Below are 25817 nucleotides of genomic sequence, written 5' to 3'. Positions count from 1 at the left end.
GAGCTACCGCATGTTGGTTGACGACCGCCTGCTCTAGCTTACCGCACACGAGGCACAGACTCTACCACTCCACACTTTGCCCCGCTGCATTCTGATGGCGAAGCCGAGCACATTGCAGCCTCCTCGACGCCCACTTTGTCGTCGTGCGCGCGGTGACCCACCAACCCTCGCCGCCGCTGCCTCCGCAGCGCTGAGTCACTGCAGGCAGCCACGTGCAACAGCAGCAGCAGCAGCTACGCTGTTTTTAGAATCCATCCATCCCTCGTGGCGATGAGGCCTTTCCGTCCGTATGTCTGTACGTACATCAGTCCATCTGAACGTCCCTCCGTCTGTACCTACGTCCGTCCGTTCATACGTCAATCTGCACGTCCGTCCGTCTGTCCGTCTGTCCACCTGTACGTGCGTCCGTACATACGTCCGTCCGCCCGTCTATCTGCCCCTCTGTCCGTGCGTCTCCGCACGCGCGCAGACCTGGCGAACAAGGTGCTGCTCACGCTCTTCTCGCTGGAGATGCTCGTGAAGATGTACGGCCTGGGCCTGCACGTCTACTTCACGTCGCTCTTCAACCGCTTCGACTGCTTCGTGGTGTGCGGCGGCATCACGGAGGCCGTGCTCGTCGGCCAGGGCCTCGTCACGCCACTCGGCGTCTCCGTGCTGCGCTGCGTGCGTCTGCTGCGCATCTTCAAGGTCACCAGGTGCCCAGTGGGAGCACGGGAGTGTGATGGATGGGGGTGAGGGTGGGTGGAGTTGCAAGGTGCAGTGCGATTGTTACCGACCCGTTGCTTTGACCGGCCCACTGATGTCACGCCCCAGCTCCGTGTGTGTGCTGTGGTGCGTTTGTTAATGTGGAGCGCGGCTCGCAACACCGTTTACGGGAGAGCTTGAAGTGTGGGCAGCAGAGGGGAGTGCATGAAAATCCAACTGCTACCTATAACCCTAACCCACACTCACCAATCAGACACTAACCATACCAGCCAACCAGACACGAACCACACCAGCCAACCAGACACGAACCACACCAGCCAACCAGACACGAACCACACCAGCCAACCAGACACTAACCACACCAGCCAACCAAACACTAACCACACCAGCCAACCAGACACTAACCACACCAGCCAACCAGACACTAACCACACCAGCCAACAGACACTAACCATACCAGCCAACCAAGCCCTAACCACACTCATCAACCAGACACTAACCACACTAGACAACCAGACCCTAGCCCCTAATAACGCCGGCCAATGTATCCGTGGTGATCAAGGAGTGGACAGATCTTCATCGTCATCATCGGCGCTTGCTCCGCCACAGGTACTGGAACGCCCTCAGCAACCTCGTGGTGTCGCTGCTCAACTCGATGCGCTCCATCGCCTCGCTGCTGCTGCTCCTCTTCCTCTTCATCATCATCTTCTCGCTGCTCGGCATGCAGCTGTTCGGGGAAAGTTCAACTTCGACTCGACGCAACTCCACCGCAGCTCCTTCGACTCGTTCCCCATCGCGCTGCTCACCGTCTTCCAGGTGGGCGAGCCCCCCCTGCCCACTTCCCCCCTCCCGGGCCCTGATTGGTCGGTCATCGCAGGGACTCCTCTGCTTACAAAACGAGTGAGGTTCCAGAGGTCTGTTCGTAAGTCGATTCCAAACATGTTGTACGGTATGTACACTAAACATGGGGAATGGCTTTAAAAGTTGTATAATCTCCTGTAGATGCCGCTGGTTCTTCACGTTCTGCACATGTAGATGCCACTGGTTCTTCACGTTCTGCAGATGTAGATGCCACTGGTTCTTCACGTTCTGCAGCTGTTGATGCAACTGCTGCTTCACGTTCTGCAGATGTAGTTGCCACTGGTTCTTCACTTTCTGCAGATGTAGATGCCACTGGTTCTTCACGTTCTGCACATGTAGATGCCACCGGTTCTTCACGTTCTGCAGATGTAGATGTCACTGGTTCTTCACTTTCTGCAGACGTAGATGCGATTGGTTCGTCATGTTCTGCAGATGTAGATGCCACTGGTTCCTCACGTTCTGCAGATGTAGATGCCACTGGTTATTCACGTTCTACAGATGTAGATGCCACTGGTTCTTCACGTTCTGCACATGTAGATGCCACTGGTTCTTCACGTTCTGCACATGTAGATGCCACTGGTTCTTCACGTTCTGCACATGTAGATGCCACTGGTTCTTCACATTCTGCACATGTAGATGCCACTGGTTCTTCACGTTCTGCAGCTGTAGATGCCACTGGTTCTTCACGTTCTGCACATGTAGATGCCACTGGTTCTTCACGTTCTGCACATGTAGATGCCACTGGTTCTTCACGTTCTGCAGATTTAGATGCCACTAGTTGTTCTTGTTCTGCAGATGTAGATGCCACCACCGCCATCTTTTGCACGGCGGTTGAACTTACAGCTCTCAATCTGAACAGGCAACTGGACGTATGGACAGGTTTGTCCATATCTCTGAAAGTTCGTAACTCGAATGTCCGTAAATAGAGTCCCTGTAGATCGGGTGGTTGGGCATCCTCCGCCTGGATTGATTGGCGGACGGAAGTACTGTGTGGCTAAGGTTCCCGGAGTGCAAGTAGCAAGATGGGAGTTGCCGATCAAGCGCGTGGGTGGCAGGGGTGAGAGATGTTGAATTCTCGACGAATGGCTTTGTTTTTTAAAAAGAATTTCAAACGTTCACTATCGTGAGAATTCGGGCCACGACATCTCCTGTGAATCATGCGCCAAAGTAATGGTGTCCTGTGCCTACCTTACCGTCTGTCCCATGGGCACTGTCAGTGTCTCGTCTGTATACTCATTCCATCTTGCATGTAGTTATTTTTTCTTGTCTGCACTGTCTGTTTCGTCTGCACTGTCTGTACCCTCTTTTTGTTCGTCCGCACTATCTGTCCAATCTTTACCAACTGTAACCGTTCGTCTCGTCCGTACTCCGTCTCTCCTGTGCCGCTCGCGTCTCGTCCGCACCGTCCCTTTGTGACGGCGCAGATCCTCACTGGGGAAGACTGGAACACGGTGATGTACAACGGGATCCGCGCCTACGGGGGCCCCTCCTTCCCCGGCATCCTCGTCTGCGTGTTCTTCATCATCCTCTTCATCTGCGGGAACTGTATCCTCTGCTGGCGGTGGAGATGGCGTTTGGGGTTGGGCGGGGGCGAGTCGGTCCTAGCCATGGCCCCATGAATCATCTCGATTGTTCCGTCACTTGATTGGTTTCGTTCGGCAAACTGCGGGCAGACGTTAAATTTTTTTTTAACGTTTAACGTAATCTGTCGTAAAAATCGTATATGAAATGGATGAAATGGCAGGAAATGGGTCACTATGGAATGCCTTGGTGATGACAAAATGTACAACAGTGAAACTATATTGTCAAAGAATAACTAAGGGGGGGGGGGGTGGTAGTGGGGACTACCTAGACGCAGTTTCTTCCATCTGTGTTTATGTACAAGGAGCTCTGCGTGTGATGCGGTTCTTCAAACTATTTTGGACAAAAACACAAAAAGGCGGCTCTTCTTTGAAATGTTTCCGACCCCCTGGGATAGGCTGATGGGAACATCACCCAGCCCGCTTTGGCCACGGCATTCGGCTATCCCCGGTGTCTCCCGCAAAGCATTCGCGAGTAGTGGGAACTCGTCCCGGTTCAAACCATCGCCCGTCCCCCGCGCCCGACCCGCGATGCGGGAACAGGGCGGTCGCTAACCGAGCGGCAGCTTCCGTCTTCGTCGTTTTGTCGTTCGTCGGCCGGCGGTCGGCGGAAAACCTCCCCCCCCCCCGTCCCTCTCCGCCGGTTTTGAAACCCGCGGCGATCGGGGTCCTGAGCAGCAGCTCCGCGGCAGACATCCTGCTCAACGTGTTCCTGGCCATCGCCGTGGACAACCTGGCGGACGCCGAGAGCCTCACGTCGGCTCAGAAGGAGGCCGAGGAGGAGCGGGAGAGGAAGAAGACGGCGAGGTGAAGCAGCGCGGTCGGCACGGGCATCCGGTGCAGGGAAAGAAACGTGCCCCCCACCCCCCCATTCAATTTCCCCCCCCCCACCCCCCCAACCACCTTTTCACAGTCCGGTGCCTGAGGACGTCTTGACCCCAGGGGTTTACGTCCGGTGCGGTTGCACCACCTGCACGCCCACAGCCACGGTGTCACAATCGCTCAAGTGAACAGGGTGTCCACAATAGAGGATTTTTTGGGGTTAGATCGCGTCAATATAAATGTGTCGTTAAACTCGCCACCACCCGACACAGCCAATTAGTAAGGTCTGTCATGGAAACAAAACGTGCCTAATTCGTTATTAGTACAGCAAACCGGTGTGTTGGAGAGTAAACGCACAACATTGAAAATTCAAGTACTGGGTTTACTCTCCAACGTTTTGTTTATGTAACAAACTTTACTCATTGGCTGTGTCATGGATAATATCGGTCGCGAAAGCCTACGTGCTTGGGATTGTGGGAGTATTGCTCGCTGATAGTCGGGGATACATACCACAGTAGCCAAGCAGAATCTAATTGCACTCTTAGCCCTGTGTATGTATGTTGAACGTCTTTTGCACCGTCCGTAGCCAACCGTGCCAATCAAAGGTGCCCTAACCCTAACCACATCAGCCAATTGGAGCCTCGTCGAATCGCTAAACCCTGGCGATAGCTACACAGGCCGACCGGACCAAGACAAACCATGGCTGCATCCGCCCGCACGCGCGCAATTCGTGGCGTCCCTCACGAATGAGTCAGTCTTCGGCGGCGAATCCATGCGTGCGCACTCGCCTCGTCGACTGGGTAAGCAGAGCGACGTGGTCACGTGACGCTGTGCCGCCACCATTTACGCCGAGCAGGGCGGCGAACGCGGAGAAGCCGAAGAATGAGCTCGCGGACACGGCGGAGGCGGAGACACAGGGCGGTGCGCTGGATGCTGCAGCTAAGGTCAGCAAGGCTGGGGTGGGGGGGTTAGAGTGGACCTGGGCTGGGGAGCTTATGGGCACCGGGAGGCTCCCAATACTTATTTTCCATTGCACAACCGAGCCGTGCCGGGGCCACGTCGAGCCAGCCCGGCATGGGTCAGGAGGCACCAGGTTGTTGTTTTTTTCCACTGGAAGAACCCAAGCTGGGCTGCTGACATAGGACGTGATGATTAATGGGTCGAGTCCGAGTGTAGATGACGTGGTGACGTCGCATCCTCGCAGTGACTTGGCTGACCTCGCGCATAATGAACGTGTCGTTATCCCTGGCCCTGCTTGAGCCCCGAGCCAGATTCAGACGTCCACTTGCAATGGGGAGATGTGAACTACCTCGCCTGGTGTGCAGGAGGTCGTGGGTTCGATCCCGACCCTGACGCCTGCTGTATATTTGGGGTTTGCATGTCTCTCTCTTTCCCCGTGGTTGCGTGGAATTTTCCCTGGGTCCTCCGTTTTTTCCCTCCACATTTAGAATAAGCATGCATGTGGAATATTTGGCGGCTATAAATTTCCACGGGATGATGAACCACTTCTTTGAGCTATGATTTGTGACAGCCAGGTCGCCTTCTGAAAAAGAGCTACGTAGCTCAGTGGGGCCTTACCTGGTCAACAAATAAAAGTCTTTTTTTTATAGAGGCCAGCAAGCGTGGCACGGTTTGGTTCTGGCTCGGCAAGGCAAACAACCAGTGGCATGCCAGTTTAACGCTTAGTAGTAGTAGGGCTTTCACGACCTCTATTATCCGCAATACAGGTGATTTTTGTCTTGTATAGATTGTGTAATTATAGTTATAATTATAAATGTGCGTCGTTAACCCACCACCGCCCGACACAGCCAATCAGCAATGGTTTGTCACTTGACCAAAACGTGTCAATTATTTACTACTTCAGCACTAACTGTTTGTGTGTTGGAGAGTAAACCCTCTACGACATTTACATTTTGAGTTTTGTGACGTTTCGCTGGTGAGTACAACCAGCTTTATCACGTGATTTTGCCCGATGTGCCGGTGGGACTCCATGAGTCCGTGGGGGTCCCAGCAATGGACTTGGCTCAGATGAGCCGGTGGCACTCCATAAGTGCGTAAGGGTCCCATCAATGGACTTGGCTCGGGTTTACAGGTGGCACTCCATAAGTGCGTGAGGGTCCCATCAATAGATTTGGCTCAGGTTTACCGGTGGGACTCCATGAGTGCATGAGGGTCCCAGCAACGAGCTCGACTCGGATGTGCTGGTGGGGGGAAAAGGGTGGCAAGGATTTGTCTATCACCTTTGAAGTGCGCCGGCCGCTCTCTCGTGCGATCCCATGTCGATGTTTCGTGCAAAAAAAATTAAAAAAAATTGGCATTTGTGGTAACGGACCCTTGCTTGGGGGTGGCGTTTCACCCTGCCGCTTCAGGCTGCTGGAGCGAGAGTGGATCCCAGAGGACACGAGCGGGGATCCTCACATCCTGATACGCGCCCCCCAGGTTGGTTATAAATCATGGGACCCCTCCCCCGCCCCCCCCCCCACCTCTTTCCGAGAGAGGATCGATCGGCCAGGTGACGATGCGGCGTCTGCCGCTGTTAAACGATTTAAAAACATTTTTTTTTTAATTTCACCAGGTCAGGCCCACTGAGCTGTGTTGCTCTTTGTCAGAAGCGAGCTAGCCAACAAATGATAGCTCAACAAAGCGGCTTCTCATCATCATGTCGAAAATTCTAGCGGCCAAATACTCTAAACGCGTGACGTCGATTCTAAACGTGGAGGGAAAAACCGGAGGACCCGGAGAAAAATCGTTGTGGCTACGACGGGGAGAGAGACACGCAAACTCCAAATATACAGCAGCAGGCGTCACGGTCGGGATCGAACCCACGACCTCCTGCGTACCAGGCGAGGTCGTTAACATCTCCTAGCCACCGCCTGGAGATGCGGTCACGTTAACCCTCCGCCGCGTAAACCCTCAGCGGATTGTTAACGGCGCAGCCCCCAGGACAATCTCAAGCTGTGGATCCCTCGGCAGGCAACGGGACGGGCGACAGCGGCGGCGACGGCGGCGGCGACGGCGGCGTGGCGGGGGAAGAGGGGTCGGCTTCGCGACCGCGACCCCGCCGTCTGTCCGAACTCCGCCTGCCCGAGAGGCGGCAGAGCGTGCCGCGCAGCTCCTCCTTCTTCGTCTTCGGCAGTGCCAACCCGTGAGCCCTTCCCGTCGGAGCCGGGCGTCGACGCACCGCCGCGTCCCTCGACCTGCACAAATGAGCGCCGATTCGGGGACCTCGGCTCCCATTCGCAGCCCAGAGGCAAATCGGTGCAAGTTTCCTCGTTCACGTGGCGGGGGACGAGTTTGCCCGAGGGACGATCACTGCTGATATGTGCCCCCCCCCCCTCCAACACCCCCCACAAAAGTGGTACTGATTTTATCGACCCTCCCCCGCACCCTGATGGAGGATCGCCGCCCCCCCCCCTCACCACCCACCCCTCGCTACCCCCCCCCCTTGCCACCCCCCCTCGCCACCCCTCCCCCTCGCCCCCCCAACCTCGCCCCCCCCGCCACCCCCCCTCGCCATCCCCCCCCTTCGCCACCCCCCTTCGTCAGCCTACCTCCCCCCCCTCTTGGAGAAGTCACGCTCTCGTTTGCAAGCTCGTCCACTTTTTGCAGTCTGACAAGGGGGGTGGGGGGGGGCTTTTCCGGTCAAGATTTTGAGCGCACGGCCTCAAAGAGAACGCGGCGGACAACCCACCTCACCCCGCCCCCACCCCTCCACCTCCCCCCCCACCCCCTCCACCGCCCCTTCTTTCTGTCTCCCCAGCGTCCGCGTGTTCTGTTTTCGGGTCGTGAACCGCTTGACCTTCGCCAACTTCATCCTGGCCGTCATCATCCTGAGCAGCCTCGCGCTGGGTGCCGAGGATCCCATCCAGCCACACTCGCTGCGCAACCAGGTTCACACACGCCTCCAGTTTGACACGTGCCACCAGCGGACGTATTCGTTACGCTTTCACGGCCAATATTATTCGCGATAATGGGGGGGGGGGGGGGGGGGGAGGGGTTTAGGGTTAGATGCCCTCACCCTAACCGCGTCGTTCTCCCACCACCACCACCACCACCGCCGCCACCCGACGCAGCCAATTGGGTGAGGTTCGTCACGTGACAAAAGAAACGTGCCGATTAGTTACTAGTTGGGCACACTGGCTGTGTGTTGGAGCGCAAATCCACGACGTTTACAATTCGAGTACGACGTTTCGAGTCGAGTGGCTTGCAGATTGCGCGTTGACGCTGCTCGTTCACTCGCGGCGCGTGGCGTGACGGGGTACCGAGCTGCATTGGCTTCCGGTTGCCGAACGAATTCGTTAAACGGCCGCACTCGTTTACACACACGAAGTGCTTGCCACAAATGAACCACAATACCTTTGCTGATCTCGTCAAAGGGGCTATAAACCATCACACGAACTCCGGTCATCTTCGCAGCCACTTTTGATGAACCGTCGAACAAAGACGGTTACCGCATCACGCGCTTTCAGATGCGCTTCTGTGACCGTCTGGAATGCTCTCCCTTCCGATATTACGGAGCCACTGGGAGCTACACACTTTGAAATCATCATCGTCTAGATTGAAAACTAATTTCTTTAAAACTGCTTTTTGTGTTTAGTTTGTTGTCCTTCCCCCGCACCTCTGATTAGCGCGGTTGGCTACGTACGTTGCGAAAGAAGTTCAACACACACACACGTACATAGACTCGCACAGTGACTCAACCGCTCACACAGTCACTCATCCACACACTCACCCGCCCTCCGATTAGCTACGGTTGACTACGTACGAAAGAAGTTCAACATACGTGCGTACAAGGAAGGCCTCACTATCCCCGACCGTGGCCCTGCTTGGCCCCCGAGCCGCGGCGAGTGCAGGTGACCCAGCGGACGGCGAGGTTCGGGTCTCGGCGCGCCGTGCCTTGCGTCTCACGCCGCGCCTTCATTTTCGTTTTCAGATCCTGGGATATGCCGATTACCTCTTCACCGGCATCTTCACGCTGGAGATCCTCATGAAGGTGACCGCCGCGCGTCCCGGGTCTCTCGCCTTCACGGACCGTCGCGATGAGACGCGTCGCGCCGAGGGCGTCTCGAGCAATCGTCAGGCGCGCGTGGTGTGTAGTGACCTGATGTCAATGGCGTGGTGATGATATCATCAGCTCAGGGGGTGCGGCGATCGGTCAGCGTGGGGGGCCCCCCAACATCTGATTTGTCTCGCACGGTCGCACCCGGGCTGTTATTGCATATTGCGGGCTCCTCTTTGCCTAATCACGCCATTACGTGTGCGCGGGGAGTAGTAGTGTAGCGGTTAGCGCACTGCGCTACGAACCTGGCGACCCGAGTTTGATTCCCGCTTACGATCAGCACCGGTGGCAAATGTTTGAACCGGTCCTGGGCCTCCCCTAGGTCGACTCAGCCTCAAATGAGTACCCGGTGCTGCGTGTAAATATCAGCACTGGTGAGACAAAGGCGGCCGGGCGTGGTGCTGGCTACCCACCCCGTCGTATGCCGTTCCGGCCTTCATAAGTGCTCACTAACAGCACTTGCCCCAACAGTCTGTTCAGGCTATACGGGGGATCTTTGTATTATGTGAGGTTAATGCAAATTTTATGCTTTGCAGTCAGTGTTTTATTTGGTGTTTGAACATCGTAACGCCTCCTGTATTCTTGCCAGAAAGGGTAAACGCGTATTCTCTTTTTTCATCAAGAAAAGTACATATACAATGGCCGACGTTTCAGGCACTGGGTCCTTCACAGCACACAGGGAGGCCAGCGGAGAGGTAGAGTGGATAAAGGGTTGGAGACGGAACTTTATATACAGCCATGGGGCCGGCCACACCATCCCCTCCTCCAGCGTGCCGGCCACGAACAGGTGCTCGCTGACAGCACTTGCCCCCAAACAGTGCGGTGAAGGCTTCCCCGGGAGATCTTTATGTAATGACTACTTGATAATAGGTTTTTCCCCTTTTTCTTTCTGACAACAAAACAGGTGTTAAGATGTTAAAACACCAAACTGAAACCTTTTACAAGGAATCATGTCTGCATTAACCACAATGCTTGTGGTCAGAATGCAAACAGAACAACATACTCTGATAACATAAGCATTGTCCTTGAAGCTGGTTGGTCCACACCAGAGACAGCTTTCTTTTGAGCCTCGTCTCAAATGGTGTTAGACCAGAGGACGCCAAAACGCTTTTTGTAAAAGGTTTCATGTTGGTGTTTTAACATCTTAACACCTGTTTTGTTGCCAGGAAAAAAGGGGAAACACCTATTATCAAATTTTGGTACTGGCAAAGGAGGTCCCATGATAATGGCGACTTTACACACTTCTCATGAGATGGCACTCTATTGAAGGCACGTTCACTTGACATCAGGCGGAGACCCCCACTGCAACAGCCCCGAGTCTCCTGCACATCTCCCTTGTCTATACCAACCGAGGCCACACCCCCATTCCCGAACCTTCTCGCTGACTCTGGACGCTCGCTCCACCGGCAGACTCTACCGTCACCTGGCCGTGCTCCCTTCTCGATCATTCCCGAAGCCACTAGTGCATTCGCACTGCAGGCTGACTCCCCTGTCATTACCTCCCGTGGCCACTAGTGCATTCGCACTGCAGGCTGACTCCCCTGTCATTACCTCCCGTGGCCACTAGTGCATTCGCACTGCAGGCTGACTCCCCTGTCATTACCTCCCGTGGCCACTAGTGCATTCGCACTGCAGGCTGACTCCCCTGTCATTACCTCCCGTGGCCACTAGTCCACTCACACCGCATGTTGACTCCACTGTCATGACATTTGTGTCCGTGCGTGCAGCTCACAGCGTACGGAGCGTTTCTGCACAAGGGCTCCTTCTGTCGGAGCTGCTTCAACTTGCTGGACTTGCTGGTGGTGGGGGTCTCCCTCCTGTCCTTCGGCATGCAGTACGCAGAGCAGCACGCGCCGTGCGGTACACAGGCAGCGTGCGGTACACACGCAGCGTGCAGTACGCACAGCGGCACGCAACTTGCAGTACACACCTTGCAGTACACGCCTTGCAGTACACACTGCAGTATGCACCTTGCAGTACACACCTCAGTACACACTGCGGTACACACACTGCAGTACACACTGCAGTACACACTGCAGTACACACTGCAGTACACACACCGCAGTACACACTGCAGTATGCACCTTGCAGTACACACCGCAGTACACACTGCGGTACACACACTGCAGTACACACTGCGGTATGCACCTTGCAGTACGCACACTGCGGTACACACACTGCAGTACACACACTGCAGTACACACTGCAGTACACACTGCGGTACGCACCTTGCAGTACACACTCTAGTACACACACTGCAGTATGCACCTTGCAATACACACTGCAGTACACACTGCGGTACACACACTGCAGTATTCACCTTGCAGTACACACCTCAGTACACACTGCGGTACACACACCGCAGTACACACACTGCAGTACACACTGCAGTACACACTGCGGTACACACACCGCAGTACACACACCGCAGTACACACTGCGGTACACACTGCGGTACACACACTGCAGTACACACTGCAGTACACACTGCGGTACACACACCGCAGTACACACACCGCAGTACACACTGCGGTACACACTGCGGTACACACACCGCAGTACACACCGCAGTACACACTGCGGTACACACACTGCAGTACACACTGCGGTACACACGCTGCAGTACACACTGCAGCACGCACCGTACTGTTGCGGCGGACACCCCACGTGTGTCGCGTGCCCCCCCCTCCCCCCGCTGTCCCCCGGCAGGTCGAGCACCATCTCCGTGGTGAAGGTCCTGCGCGTGCTGCGCGTGCTGCGTCCACTCCGCGCCATCAACCGCGCCAAGGGCCTCAAGGTACGCCACCTCCGGCCCCCGAGGAGCCGCTCGCCCCCCCCCCCCCCCCCGTGACAATCCGTGGGATGCGCTCGGCGATGATGGGACGGTGGGGTGGGGGGGGGGCTCGACCGGACTCGAAGGTGGAGTCAGTGAACTTCTCCCTCGGCAATGCGAGCGTGCCGATAATAATGACGACGACGATGAACGACGTTTACGAAGAACGGTGAAAGTGCAAGCGGTGGGCTCAATGTTACGCTCGGGCTCACGGAGCGAACGAGATGGAGACATGGAGAAATGATCCGCATGAGACGAATAAGGGAAACGGGCGTGGCTCGCGGACTTAGAGGAGAGATGGGGCTGATGTGGCACGGGAGGATGTGGAGCTGAGCGGCGGTGTCAAGGCCGGCCTCTGCGGAGGAGGCTCGTGAAGGACGCTGCTGCTGCTACTGAGCAGTTGGAGGCAGTCGCCCTCCAGCAACAACGGAGGGCGGAGGAGCGACGCTCACAACAACGAGCGGAGCGCCGGGCGGCTAAAACGCAGCGAGTCGGCAGAGTCGGGGGCGCACAGGTGATGCGTGGGCCAGTCGTCTCAAGTCAGTCGACCCGTGACACCTGCAGGGTCTGTCCCGTGACCTAGGAGCGGCAGCGAGCCTTCGACACTTCACGTGACAGTCTCGACGTGCACCTAGCCTGGCACGAACGCAGTGGCGACGTCACCGCCACTTGATCGTTTTTCGTGTGCGCGCGTTTGAGACGGTGCGCGAGAGTGACGCGCGTGCGTGCGTGTGCGCAAATGCGCCGTGTGAATTTGTGTGCGTGCGTGTGTGTGCGCGTGCGCGCGTGCGCGCTCACGCGTGTGCTCGCGCGTACGCGCGTCTCTACATGCCTATCCGTGCATGTATGTGCACTTGTGTGTGTGCGTACGCACGTGCACAAGTGTGTGTGTGTGTGCGCGCGCGCGTGCGTCTGCGCATGTGCGTGCGCGTGCGTCTGCGCGTGTCTGCGGACGACGCAGCACGTGGTGCAGTGCGTGTTCGTGGCGTTGCGAACCATCGGGAACATCCTCCTGGTCACCACGCTGCTCCAGTTCATCTTCGCGTGCGTCGGCGTGCAGCTCTTCAAGGTTTGAGACCGCGCGGTGGCATCGTCATCATCGTCGTCATCATCATTATCATCGTCGTCATCATCGTCATCGTCATCATTATCATCGTCGTCATCAGCGTCGTTATCATCGTCGTCATCATCGTCATCATCATCGTCGTCGTCATCGTCGTCATCATCGTCGTCGTCGTCAACATCATCGTCGTCATCATCATCGTCGTCATCATCATCATCATCATTGTCGTCGTCATCATTATCGTCATCATCGTCGTCGTCATCATCGTCATCATCATCATCGTCGTCATCATTATCATCATCATCGTCGTCATCAATATCGTCATCATCATCATCATCGTCGTCATCATTATCGTCATCATCGTCGTCGTCGTCATCATCATCATCGGCGGCGACTGCCTCCGTCACCATTCCAAGCCAGTGCCGTAGACGTCGCGCAGACGAACGAAGTGCCCCTGAACCCCACCCGTAGCCTGTGACAGGTTCCGTGCTCGGCCGCACCTCCCCCCTTCCCCCCTCTGCGGGAGGTACCCATTTAAGGCTGAGTCGACCTAGGGGAAGCCCAGATTAGAGGTGATGATGGGTACCTGTAACCCAGCGCCCCCCCCCTCTCCCCCACCCCACCTCCTTGCGTAACTGATCACTGATGTTGGCCGTGAGTGGGAATGGAACTCGGGTGGGGTTGCCCGGGTCACAGCGCAGTGCCGCTAACCACGGTGCCACCGCTCATTGAACCGCTCGTGTCAGGCGTGTTGTGCGCGTGTCTCACGTGTTACACGTGCTATGCGTCTTGTATGTTGTATGCATGTCCCGCGTCACGTGTGCTGTGTGTCGTGCGTTGGATGCGTGTCTCGCGTGTCACGCGCGCTGTGCATCATGCATGTCGCATGCGTGTCTCATATGTAACGTGTGCTATGTGGTTTAATTGCCATCTGTGGCTCACGTGTAATGTCAAAAGCGTCAGGTGTGTTGCATGCACGTCTCACGTGTCGTGTCATGCATCATGCGTGTTGCATGCACGTCTCACATCTCACGTGTTATGCGTCACGTGTGTTGCACGCCTGCCTCACTTGTCACGTCTGATGCGTCGGGCGTGTTGCACGCGCATCACGTGTGTCGCACGTGTGTCGCACGTGTGTCGCACGCGCATCACGCGTGTTGCACGCGTGTGTCTCGCGTGCCCGTGTGTGCCGTGTGCAGGGGAAGCTGTTCAGCTGCACCGATCAATCAAAGCACACCCCAAGCGAGTGCAGGTCCGTGCCCTCCCAAGTCCGCATCTAGCGAGTTTCAGTAACGGTGAACCGATTAATTAATGGGCGCCGCGGTGGCTGTGAGATGTTAACTACCTCGCCTGGTACACAGGAGGTCGTGGGTTCAATCCCGACCCTGACGCCTGCTGCTGTATATTTGGAGTTTGCGTGTCTCTCTCTCTCTCATCATCATCACGGTGGCTAGGAGATGTTAACTACCTCGCCTGGTGTACAGGAGGTTGTGGGTTCAATCCCGACCCTGACGCCTGCTGCTGTATATTTGGAGTTTGCGTGTCTCTCTCTCTCATCATCATCATCACGGTGGCTAGGAGATGTTAACTACCTCGCCTGGTACACAGGAGGTCGTGGGTTCAATCCCGACCCTGACACCTGCTGTATATTTGGAGTTTGCGTGTCTCTCTCTCATCATCATCACGGTGGCTAGGAGATGTTAACTACCTCATCTGGTGTACAGGAGGTCGTGGGTTCAATCCCGCCCCTGATGCCTGCTGCTGTATAGTTGGAGTTTGCGTGTCTCTGTCTCTCATCATCATCACGGTGGCTGTGAGATGTTAACTACCTCGCCCGGTATACAGGAGGGGTCGTGGGTTCGACCCCGAACCTGACGCCTGCTGCTGTATATTTGGAGTTTGCGTGTCTCTCTCTCATCATCATCACGGTGGCTAGGAGATGTTAACTACCTTGCCTGGTGTACAGGAGGTCGTGGGTTCTATCCCGACCCTGACGCCTGCTGCTGTATATTTGGAGTTTGCGTGTCTCTCTCTCTCATCATCATCATCATCACGGTGGCTAGGAGATGTTAACTACCTCGCCTGGTGTACAGGAGGTCGTGGGTTCAATCCCGACCCTGACGACTGCTGTATATTTGGAGTTTGCGTGTCTCTCCCTCTCTCTCATCATCATCACGGTGGCTAGGAGATGTTAACTCCCTCGCCTGGTATACAGGAGGTCGTGGGTTCAATCCCGACCCTGACGCCTGCTGTATATTTGGAGTTTGCGTGTCTCTCTCTCATCATCATCACGGTGGCTAGGAGATGTTAACTCCCTCGCCTGGTATACAGGAGGTCGTGGGTTCAATCCCGACCCTGACGCCTGCTGTATATTTGGAGTTTGCGTGTCTCTCTCCCCCTTGTTGCTCTTTGGCTGCCCCCTTGTGGGCAGCCGTTTAAAAAAAAACCGTAAATCTTAAACGTAATTGAACGTAAAAATATTTAATTAAATACGGCAAGGAAGGGAGTCACTAAGGAATGTTTTGGGGAAGACAATGTACAAGAATAACCGTCAGAATTTGTTTGTCATCAACACGGTGGCTCGGAGATGTTAACTACCTCGCCTGGTATACAGGAGGTCGTGGGTTCGACCCCGACCCTGATGCCTGCTGCTGTATATTTGGAGTTTGCGTGTCTCTCTCTCTCCCCGTGGTCGCGTTTTTCCCTCCACATTTATAATCGGCGTCACGCGTTTAGAGTTTTCGGCTGCTGCTATAAAATTGCACACGATGACGACGACGATGATGCTGAGCCACTTCGTTGCGCTATCGTTTAGTGATGGACAGGGCGCTTCTTAAAAAGAGCTACACAGTGTCAGAGATTAGGGGCCGTCCATAAATGACGTCACGAGATTTTGGACGATTTTTGACCCCCTCCTCCCTCGTCACATGGCGTCACAAAAAGTTAGACCCTCCCCCTCAAATATGACGTTACAAAGCTCTGCCCCCCCCCCCCAAAAAAAAAATGCTTCAAATCGCTTTAAACTATTGTCATTGTAGTGCGTATTTAATGTGGCGCTGCACCCTGATGTAGGAGAAAACATTTATTTAAAAAGTCTATTTAATTAAGTAGAACGTGTTGTCTATATTTATTTAAAGTTGCGCATTTTGGCGTGACGTCACATTTCTCAAACCCCCCCCCCCTCGTCACACATCGTCACAAATGTCTGACCCCCCCCCCCCCGCTGGATGCGTGAAGTCATTTATGGACGGCCCCTTAAACTTGGCTGTTGGACTGGGGGTGAACTGGGGGCACAGAATTGCTGTCAGACACACGAAAGCCGCCACTGCTATTAGACCCCTGTAAGGCATAGACTCGCATAGAGACCCATAGACTCGCATAGAGACCCATAGACTCACATAGAGACCCATAGACTCGCATAGAGACCCATAGACTCGCATAGAGACCCATAGACTCACATAGAGACCCATAGACTCGCATAGAGACCCATAGACTCACATAGAGACCCATAGACTCGCATAGAGACCCATAGACTCGCATAGAGACCCATAGACTCACATAGAGACCCATAGACTCGCATAGAGATCCATAGACTCACATAGAGACCCATAGACTCGCATAGAGACCCATAGACTCGCATAGAGACCCATAGACTCGCATAGAAACCCATAGACTCGCATAGAGACCCATAGACTCGCATAGAGACCCATAGACTCACATAGAGACCCATAGACTCACATAGAGCCCCATAGACTCACATAGAGACCCATAGACTCACATACAGACCCATAGACTCCCATAGAGACCCATAGACTCACATAGAGGCCCATAGACTCACATAGAGACCCATAGACCCACATAGAGACCCATAGACTCCCATAGAGACTCATAGACTCACATAGAGACCCATAAACTCCCATAGAGACCCATAGACTCGCATAGAGACCCATAGACTCACATAGAGACCCATAGACTCACATAGAGACCCATAGACTCACATAGATACCCATAGACTCCCATAGAGACGCATAGACTCACATAGAGACCCATAGACTCACATAGAGACCCATAGACTCACGTAGAGACCAGTAGACTCACATAGAGACCCATAGACGTAGACTGAACGTTGGTTAAACCAGGTTCCCAAGCGTAGCGGGGTTGATGGTCTCAACCCAGTCACCAATGACTGCACGAGAGAGAGCGAGAGTGAAAAAACCCCAGTCACATCCACGAAGCTGACCGAATGGTTGTCGTCCCCGCTAACGAGCTCCTTCGTTACGGTCTCGTTAACCCCTTCCCCGTTCCGAGACGTCTGCAAGTCGCAGGGTGGGGTGGGGGGGGTTCCCCGTTCACCGCCGCATCTCGGAACGCGTAAGCGGCTCAGCCTAGATGTTTATTTAGGGGGGCGTACTGGCAGCGCCGCTGTTTTTTAAAGACATTGTTACCGCACAGAACCGTAGCGACACGGCCGCCGCCACTCTACGATAACCGGCGCCAAAACTGCCGCACGCCCTCCCCGCATGGCCTTGTGGAAGTCTCGGTGCCGTGGTAAAGTTATTTTACTTTTAATTTTTTTTCGGTCCCGTTCCGATGACGTACACATATGCCATTGGTACACGTACGTCATCGGTACACGTACAGCATCGGTACACGTACGTCATCGGTACACGTATGTCATCGGTACACGTACGTCATCGGAACGGCAAAGGTTTCAGATGAGCTGGGCCGTAGTAATAGGTTTTTACCCTTTTATCTGGCACAAAAACTGACATCTTTATACAAGGGATCATGTTTGCCATAACCACAACACAAGCAGTCAAAATGCAAACAAAAAGAGACAGCTCTGATAATGATATGCACTGTCCTTGAAATTGATTGGTCCACACCCGAGACGGCTTTTCTTAGAGCCTAGTCTCACATGGTGTTGGACCAGAAGACGCCAAAAGGCGTACGCCAAAAGGCGTCCAACACCAGTGGAGACTAGGCTCTAAGAAAAGCCGTCTCGGGTGTGGACCAATCAATTTCAAGGACAGTGCATATCATTATCAGAGTTGTCTCTTTGTGTTTGCATTTTGACTGCTTGTGTTGTGGTTATTGCAAACATGATCCCCTTGTATAAAGGTGTCAGTTTTTGTGCCAGATAAAAGGGTAAAAGCCTATTACTATATCTTGCTACTGGCAAAGGAGGTCTCATAGCGAGCTGGGCCGTGTTTGGACCTTTGGTCGGCGAGCGGCACATTGTTGTTGTTCTGTGAGCATCGCGTCGTCCTCCACACAGGGGCTACTTCGTCGTCGTGCGGGAGCACGCGCCTCCCGTGGCCGTGAGGCGCGAGTGGCAGAACAGCGAGTACAACTTCGACGACGTCCTCTCGGGCATGCTCACCCTCTTCACCGTGTCCACCTTCGAGGGCTGGCCCGGGTGAGTGTCAGCGCTCACGCCTCTTCACCGTGTCCACATTCGAGGGCTGGCCCGGGTGAGTGTCAGCGCTCACGCCTCTTCAGCGTGTCCACCTTCGAGGGCTGGCACGGGTGAGTGGCACTGCCCATAGCGATCAGCGTGCCACGTACCGCCGGTGAGTCTCACTGTCCAGAGTGAGTGTCACTTCTATAGTGCGCCGTGAGTTTGAACTTCCAGTGGTCGTGATGCTGATGAGAGTGATAATGACGCTGCAACTGCTGGCGATAATAATGCGCGTGTTCATGACGATGGCGATTCTGAAGATACTGGTGATCGTGCTGACGATGACGTTGGTGATCCGGCTGCTGATGCTGCTGCTGCTGATGATAGTGATAGCGATGTCGACGCTGCTGATAACGGTGATGACGGTGATCCTGGCGATGCCTCCGACAATCACGACACAGGCGACAGCGACGACTGCCGCTGGCGGCAGCGGCGGCGATGGCGCTACCGACGGAGGACAACGCTGACCTTCCCGTCTTTCCCCACAGGCTGCTGTACAAGGCCATCGACTCTCGGGGAGAGGACTTGGGCCCGGCCCACAACCACCGCCTGGCCGTGTCCATCTTCTTCATCGTCTACATCATCATCATCGCCTTCTTCATGATGAACATCTTCGTGGGCTTCGTCATCATCACGTTCCAGGCGCAGGGCGAGCAGGAATTCGAGAACTGCGAGCTGGACAAGAACCAGGTGAGGTGACGTGCGCACGCTTCTCCTACGCCGTGATCTATCCACTGCTGGATGAAGGTCTTTACCTCCCCCACCACCCCTGTTGTGTGACATTGGAACCGATATTTGAATACTCAGAGCTGGACTGTATCCAAATTAAGTGCAGCAGACCCCGAAATCTACGTGACCAGTGCGGAGTCCATCAACCTCACCACTCGCAAAAACCCAGTTCAGTGGCAGCTCGGTCTATTCGAGTGTATGGCTATCATTGTGCCTCTCTGGGTCTCTCTGTGAGGTTATGGGTCTCTGTGTAAATCTATGGGTCTCTGTGTAAATCTATAGGTCTCTGTGTAAATCTATGGGTCTCTGTGTAAATCTATGGGTCTCTGTGTAAATCTATGGGTCTCTGTGTAAATCTATAGGTCTCTGTGTAAATCTATGGGTCTCTGTGTAAATCTATGGGTCTCTGTGTAAATCTATGGGTTTCTCTGTGAGGTTATGGGTCCCTGTGTAAATCTATGGGTCTCTGTGTAAATCTATGGGTCTCTGTGTAAATATATGGGTCTCTGTGTAAATTTATGGGTCTCTGTGTAAATCTATGGGTCTCTGTGTAAATCTATGGGTCTCTCTGTGAAGTTATGGGTCTCTGTGTAAATCTATGGGTCTCTGTGTAAATCTATGGGTCTCTGTGTAAATCTATGGGTCTCTATGTAAATCTATGGGTCGCTCTGTGAGGTTATGTATCTCTGTGTAAACCGGTGGTGACCAGGGCAGGGTCCATCGACTCGCGAGTCTTAAAATCCGGGTTGTTTTTCTCTTTAGCCTGTTGTCCCCCCCCCCCCGCACCTCCGATTAGCACGGTCGGCTACGTGCGGCGCGAAAGGAGTTCAACAGTACACACGTAACATCATCCACAATTATCGCAGGCGGCTGAAACCCGGAATCGGAGCCGGTCCGGCTCGTTGTCTGTTGACCTCCTGGGCCGCTCGGCCACCTCACCCTGAATGTGAACTTCTCCCGCGCACATCGCCCTGTCCCTCTGCCTCTCCCGCCGACTCCGCCATCGCCCGCCCGACCGACCGACCGACCGGCCGCGGCCAGCGCAAGTGCGTGGAGTACGCGCTGAAGGCCCGCCCGCTCAAGAGGCAGATGCCCGCAGGAGCCAGGCAGCGGTGGGTGTGGAGCGTCGTCACCTCCACGCCCTTCGAGTACCTCATGTTCGTCCTCATCCTCCTCAACACGCTGTGCCTCGCCTCGCAGGTGCGTGGCCGAGCGGGCGTCGAGTCACGGGCGAGCGTGGGGCGTGGGGGGTGGTGGGCAGCTCTGCCGCTCGTTTGTCGTCCCTCGTGCCTCTTGAATCGTTCGCGCTCCCTTAGAGAGCGAGCGAAGAGCATGCGCGCACCGGCGACGCGTCACAAATTACTATCACGTGACATCGACACGTGCGACCTTCTCGCGTGCCCGCCTCTTGCTCGCTCCCCGCGGTGGCCGGGTCTGGCCGCGCCGTCGTACCGGAGTCATTATTCTTGTTGTTGTCTTTTTGTTGTCTTGTTGTTGTTGTCGCGCAGCACCACGGACAGAGCAAGGGATTCAGCCGCTTCATGGACATTTGCAACGTGATCTTCACCGTGCTGTTCGCTCTCGAGATGCTGCTCAAGCTCATCGCCTTCCAGCTGAGGGTGCGAGACCGACTCCACGGACCCGCGGGCCCGTGGAGTCGGTCTCGGCGGAACGCAGCTCCCCCACCACCGCCCCTCCCCCACCTCCCCCCAGTCCGGTCCACTTGTGGCTGAGCCGCCACCCGCCCACCGCCGGTGGCGCTTGCGGGCGATCACTTTAGGAGCGGTCGCCCCGCGCTGCAGTCGCTGCGGCCAACGTCTTGAGCGGCCCGGCCCTACCCCGAGGCGTGAGTGGTGATAGCGCAGGTCAGGCCTCAATACCCACGGCGTGCGGCTAGTCACGCGGCGCGGCGCTAGCCCCACGGTGTGCCCCAAGGGCAGGGCTTGGCAAACCTTTCAAAAGGTAGAAGAGCCATTTTGTCGACGGTTTCAAATCTTGATATCAAATTTGCGTCCACTTCCAGTTGTCCAATTCATTCGACATTTTGCACACGTACTCAGATCCGGTGACAATGCATGCCTGTATCAAAATTGGCATCAATTAATTCGCTGCTTTCAAGCAATTTACATTTTGTATGGCCGCCTTGTTATTATTTTTATATATTTTGTTGTAGGGCAAAAACGCCGCGGTCCCTAAACTGTGGAATCGGCTCGCACAAAACTCAGCGTGTCTCAGGCTTACTTCTCAAAGACCGTGAGTTAAACGAGGTTGTTAATAAAACCGTTGTTTAAAAAAACAAACTTTTTGGCCGAAATAGTTCGAGAGGCTCATATCACACGCAGAGCTACTCGTACACAAACAAATTCTGACGTAAATAAACAAGATAGGTTATGGAATAAACTGTATCTATTTAGTTCCCCCCCACCCCCACACCTCAGTTATTCTTTAACAATGTAGTTTCGCTGTTGTAAATTGTCTTCCGCCAAAACATTCCATAGTGACTCCATTCCTTGCCATATTTAATCAAATATTTTTACGTTAAATTACGTTTAAAATTTACGTTTTTTTTTAAACGGCTGCCCACAAGGGGGCAGCCAAAGAGCAGTAAGGGGGAGAGAGACACGCAAACACCAAATATACAGCAGGTGTCAGGGTCGGGATGGAACCCACGACCTCCTGCATACCAGGCAAGGTAGTTAACATCTAGCCACCGTGATGAGAGATAGAGACACGCAAACTCCAAATATACAGCAGGTGTCAGGGTCGGGATGGAACCCACGACCTCCTGCATACCAGGCAAGGTAGTTAACATCTCCTAGCCACCGTGATGAGAGATAGAGACACGCAAACTCCAAATATACAGCAGGTGTCGTCAAGGTCGGGATGGAACCCACGACCTCCTGCATACCAGGCGAGGTAGTTAACATCTCCTAGCCACCGTGATGATGATGAGAGAGAAAGAGAGACTCGAGACTCGCAAACTCCAAATATACAGCAGGCGTCGTCAAGGTCGGGATCGAATCCATGACCTCCTGCATACCCGGCGAGGTAGTTAACATCTCCTAGCCACCGTGATGATGATGAGACACTCACGGACGTGTCCCGCCCTCGTCCACCGTCCCTTCCATTGACCTGCGCCAGTCCACCCTTTATACAAATGTTTAACTTCTTTATTAATGACGGCCTTCCACCCCTATGCTCCCTCCTCCCCTCCCCCCTCCTCCCCCCTCCTCTTCCTTCGCTCCCCCTGCGTAGGGCTACTTCAGCGACCAGTGGAACACGTTCGACTTCCTCATCGTCGTGGGCAGCGTCATCGACGTCGTCGTCAACGAGCAGGAGGTGAGGGGGCACGGGCGCCGCTGTTACGGTGAAATCGGATTCCCGAAGAAATCGCCGATCAATATATGGAAGACAGTAGGCTTTCTTGATCGTATCGATTCGCCGCCCAGTCGATCGGGCAGCCAGCTCGGCGTCGACCGTAATTTTTCGGGTTATTCGCCGTGTCGCTTCACTGCCGCAATCGATCCACGCATCGAGCATGATCCCATTGGGTTGCTAGAGCGTCGTGTGACATGCCCGCACCTCTCTCTTTGTTTTTTGATCGGACAAAATATCCGCACCGCCGTCGGTGATTCCGCCGCGGTCCGTTTGTTTGTTTTTGCGCTTGCACCGCGGGCGCCAACGCGCGCGACGCTGACCCCGCCGCCGTGACCTCGCCGCAGTGACCCCCCAGGGTGACCCCCCAGGGTGACCCCCCCCCACCTCCGCCGAGTTTCCTTGCCGCGTCACCCCCACGATTGGCTCCGCCGCTCCCCCAAAACCGAAGGAGCAAACGCCGCGGAGTTCCCGAGAGAAGTTCCCCAGGCACGGGGGTGGGGGGGGGCCGGACCGATCTTCGGGGCATCCACCAAGCCCCAACGGCCGAGCGGCACAGGCCGGCCAGGAAACACGTCGGAGAGCCGCACGGCGCCACCGCGGGGCAAAACTACGCCCCCCGCCGCCCCCCGCCGCCCCCCGCCGCCCCCCGCCGCCCCCCGCCGCCCCCCGCCGCCCCCCGCCGCCCCCCGCCGCCCCCCGCCGCCCTCCCGAGTAGAAAATTCGCGCGTCTGCATTTTCGAGCGAAGCAAAACGCGACCCGAATTGGTGCAGTTGGCGGGAAACTCGCGGGCACTTGCCCAGGGTCATCGTCTCTCGTTGAGGCAGCCGCCATCCCGGGACGTCTGCAGGCGCTTCCTGTGGACGGTAAAAAAAAAAAAAATTCCCGGGGGTTTTTGTTTTTTCTGACAATAAACTACTCCGGGCAACGCATTTATGCGTTGGTCCAATTCTCTGCCGGTGTTGCGAGATATTCTACTTCGCGCGATCATGATCATGTACGCCCCGGGTTTTAATGTATCTCGGAGGTAGGCGAACCCCTAAAGCGTACTGCGTCATTGCTGGCACTGGCCTGGGTAGTACGCAAGAGCTCTGGAAGTCATGGGTCGGTCAGGTGGTTAAGGTGTTTTCGTGGGTCGCGCTAACCGCTGCTTGGCTCTGTTTTCTAACAGCTGTTGTTGCTTTGCTGCAAGTTCCCCTCCACCACCGCTGGTGCGCTTCTGGTAAGAACTCCCATGGGCTGCACGGTGCCAGATCAGAGGTCTTCCCGGCTAAGCCGTTCTCGCACCTCCGCCCGCTTCTCCTGGCCCCTGTCGCCGTATCGTGGCAAAACCCCGGTCTGCCGCGGCACGGCGATACCAGGATGTGCGCAGTACACACGCAGGTCGAACGGCCGGTCGCGTGCGGTTGGGTAAAGTGCGGGCGACTCCCGCCCTCTTCCAAGGCATCTGGCCAGCGTGGAAGAGTAGGCCAAGTTATCCTCGAGAGCGGCGCGCTTCCAGATCTCTCTCCCCGTGGCTTTCGCGGATTTTTCTCTCCGGGTCCTCCGGTTTTGTCCCCTGCACATTTTTAAATCGACGTCGCGCGTTCAGAGCATTTGGCCGCTATGAATGTCCACGTGACGATGATAAGCCGCCTCGTTGGGCTATCATTTGCAATAGCCAGGTCGCTTCCGTAGGCCTTCGCCGGAAAAATAAAATACCCTTGATTTCATGTATAGTTGAACAAAAACCAATGAAGAATCTTGGAGGGCGATGAGCTCTCGCTAACCACTGAGCGATGGGCGCCCTCTGGGACAGATGTGCAGGTTGCGGTCACTTCCCACGGCAGCTCTCGTAGCGGTGGGTGGCAGCTCGCTCTCTCTGACCCCGTGCCCCCTACTGGACGTCCGTGGCGGGGGGGGGGGGAAAGAGCTTCGTAGCTCATCGGATTTCTCCAGGATAAATCAAGCCTACCGATTTTTGAGAGCGGCTGTCTGTGGCTACCCCTCTGGCGGAGGCCCTCTCCCAAGCGCATCGGTGGCGCCGTGAGCAAGCCAATCGCGGTGGGGCGGCGTATTTACCTCCGCCGCCGGCCCCGGCGTCGCCCCCCAACCTTTAATAACCGCGCGACACCGTGAACGACCGTGCGTGCCGCGTCAACTGCGCGGTCGCGTTTGCCGCCACCACAAAAAATGCGACGCCGCAGCAGGCCGCCGTGTCGCCTGGGCGGCGTTGACGGGAGAAGGGAAACCTCTGATCAGGGCTTCCTCCACGTGGTGCCCCTGTTGGGTGCTGGCCAGGAGCTATGTGGGCAGCTCGGGTCAGCAGGCCCCGTGTGCTTTCATTTCTTGTCCAGGGTTTTTGGGGGAGGGGGGGTGAGGTTGCTTTGACATGTGGCCCCCCCCTCCTTCCCGTCCCCCTGCACCGCCCCCTCCCCCCACTCACGAACAATGCACGCTCGCACTCGCAAAGGATCGCGCCTCGTTTGGTTAAGGTGAAAGAAACTTTACCATTTTTTAGTTAAGGGATCCACGTTTCCACCAGCCCCACGATTTAAGCCGAGTTCCGAAGTGCGGTTTTAGTCGATGGTCCCGGCTCTCGTCGCGGATGACTCATAGAGAGAGAGAGAGACCCCTCGACGTTCACAGAGGCCCATAGGCCCAAATAGAAACCCATGAGCTCGCATAGAGACCCGAAGGCACTCGCATAGACTTGATTGTTATTAAACCGGGTTCCTAAGCGTGTGTGTCAGTCCGGTCACCGGTGACTTACACAGAGGCCCATAAACTCACGTCGACTGAGATTGAATAAACCGCGTTCATAAGTGCCGTGAGTTTATGGGTTTCAGCCTGCTCACTGATGACTGCACAAGCTAAAAATCACTAAAAACTAATAAAAGGCTCACCGCCTTTCCAATGTGCATCTGTGCAAGGGCATACCCACAATTGAACACGTGTTACTTCTCCCATCTTTTGACGAAATCTGAACAACAACAACATCAACAGGAGAGACACCAGGGTGCGTTTCGTGGATAAATTTAAAATACCCGACGCGGATGACGCTTAGCGGGGCGTAAATCGTCCGTCTTTGTTTACGAGGGGGTGTCCGTCCTCGGTGTGAGGCCTTTTGCGATCGGGGCCCTTCGCTCGCCTGGCTCCTGCGACTGTGGAACTCGCTGCCAACGGCTGTCCAGACAGTCCGGTTCGCCGGTATGGAACCTTCAAGTACTTCCGCCCCCCCGTTCGGAAGGAGTTTCCTTGTTGAGCCAAATCGCTTCTTCACTCTTGAGATTTTTATGAAAGGTTGCTGCTGCTGTACGATCCGTAATTATTATCATAGGAACACGTG

General features: G+C 55.3%; 1 protein-coding gene across 1 annotated transcript in view; it reads left to right on the top strand.

Annotated features, from left to right (window-relative positions):
- The window catches only part of LOC116952741 (voltage-dependent L-type calcium channel subunit alpha-1D-like), a 71486-nt gene that overhangs the window by 26010 nt on the left and 19659 nt on the right, over positions 1–25817 (top strand). Inside the window, 20 exon segments of the mRNA XM_076074508.1 lie at positions 470–695; positions 1315–1436; positions 1439–1521; positions 2991–3111; positions 3839–3953; positions 4825–4912; positions 6338–6407; positions 6942–7113; positions 7729–7858; positions 8902–8961; positions 10755–10861; positions 11737–11824; positions 12822–12929; positions 14123–14175; positions 18202–18342; positions 18873–19074; positions 20155–20313; positions 20622–20732; positions 22369–22452; positions 23661–23711. Of these exon segments, the coding sequence (XP_075930623.1) occupies positions 470–695; positions 1315–1436; positions 1439–1521; positions 2991–3111; positions 3839–3953; positions 4825–4912; positions 6338–6407; positions 6942–7113; positions 7729–7858; positions 8902–8961; positions 10755–10861; positions 11737–11824; positions 12822–12929; positions 14123–14175; positions 18202–18342; positions 18873–19074; positions 20155–20313; positions 20622–20732; positions 22369–22452; positions 23661–23711 (2291 nt within the window).

The sequence above is a fragment of the Petromyzon marinus genome, chromosome 48, assembly GCF_048934315.1.
Source record: "Petromyzon marinus isolate PM22_M1 ecotype Great Lakes invasive population chromosome 48, UKy_Petmar_22M1.pri1.0, whole genome shotgun sequence".
Classification (NCBI taxonomy): Eukaryota; Metazoa; Chordata; class Hyperoartia; order Petromyzontiformes; family Petromyzontidae; genus Petromyzon; species Petromyzon marinus.
This window is presented reverse-complemented; position numbering and strand designations above follow the sequence as displayed.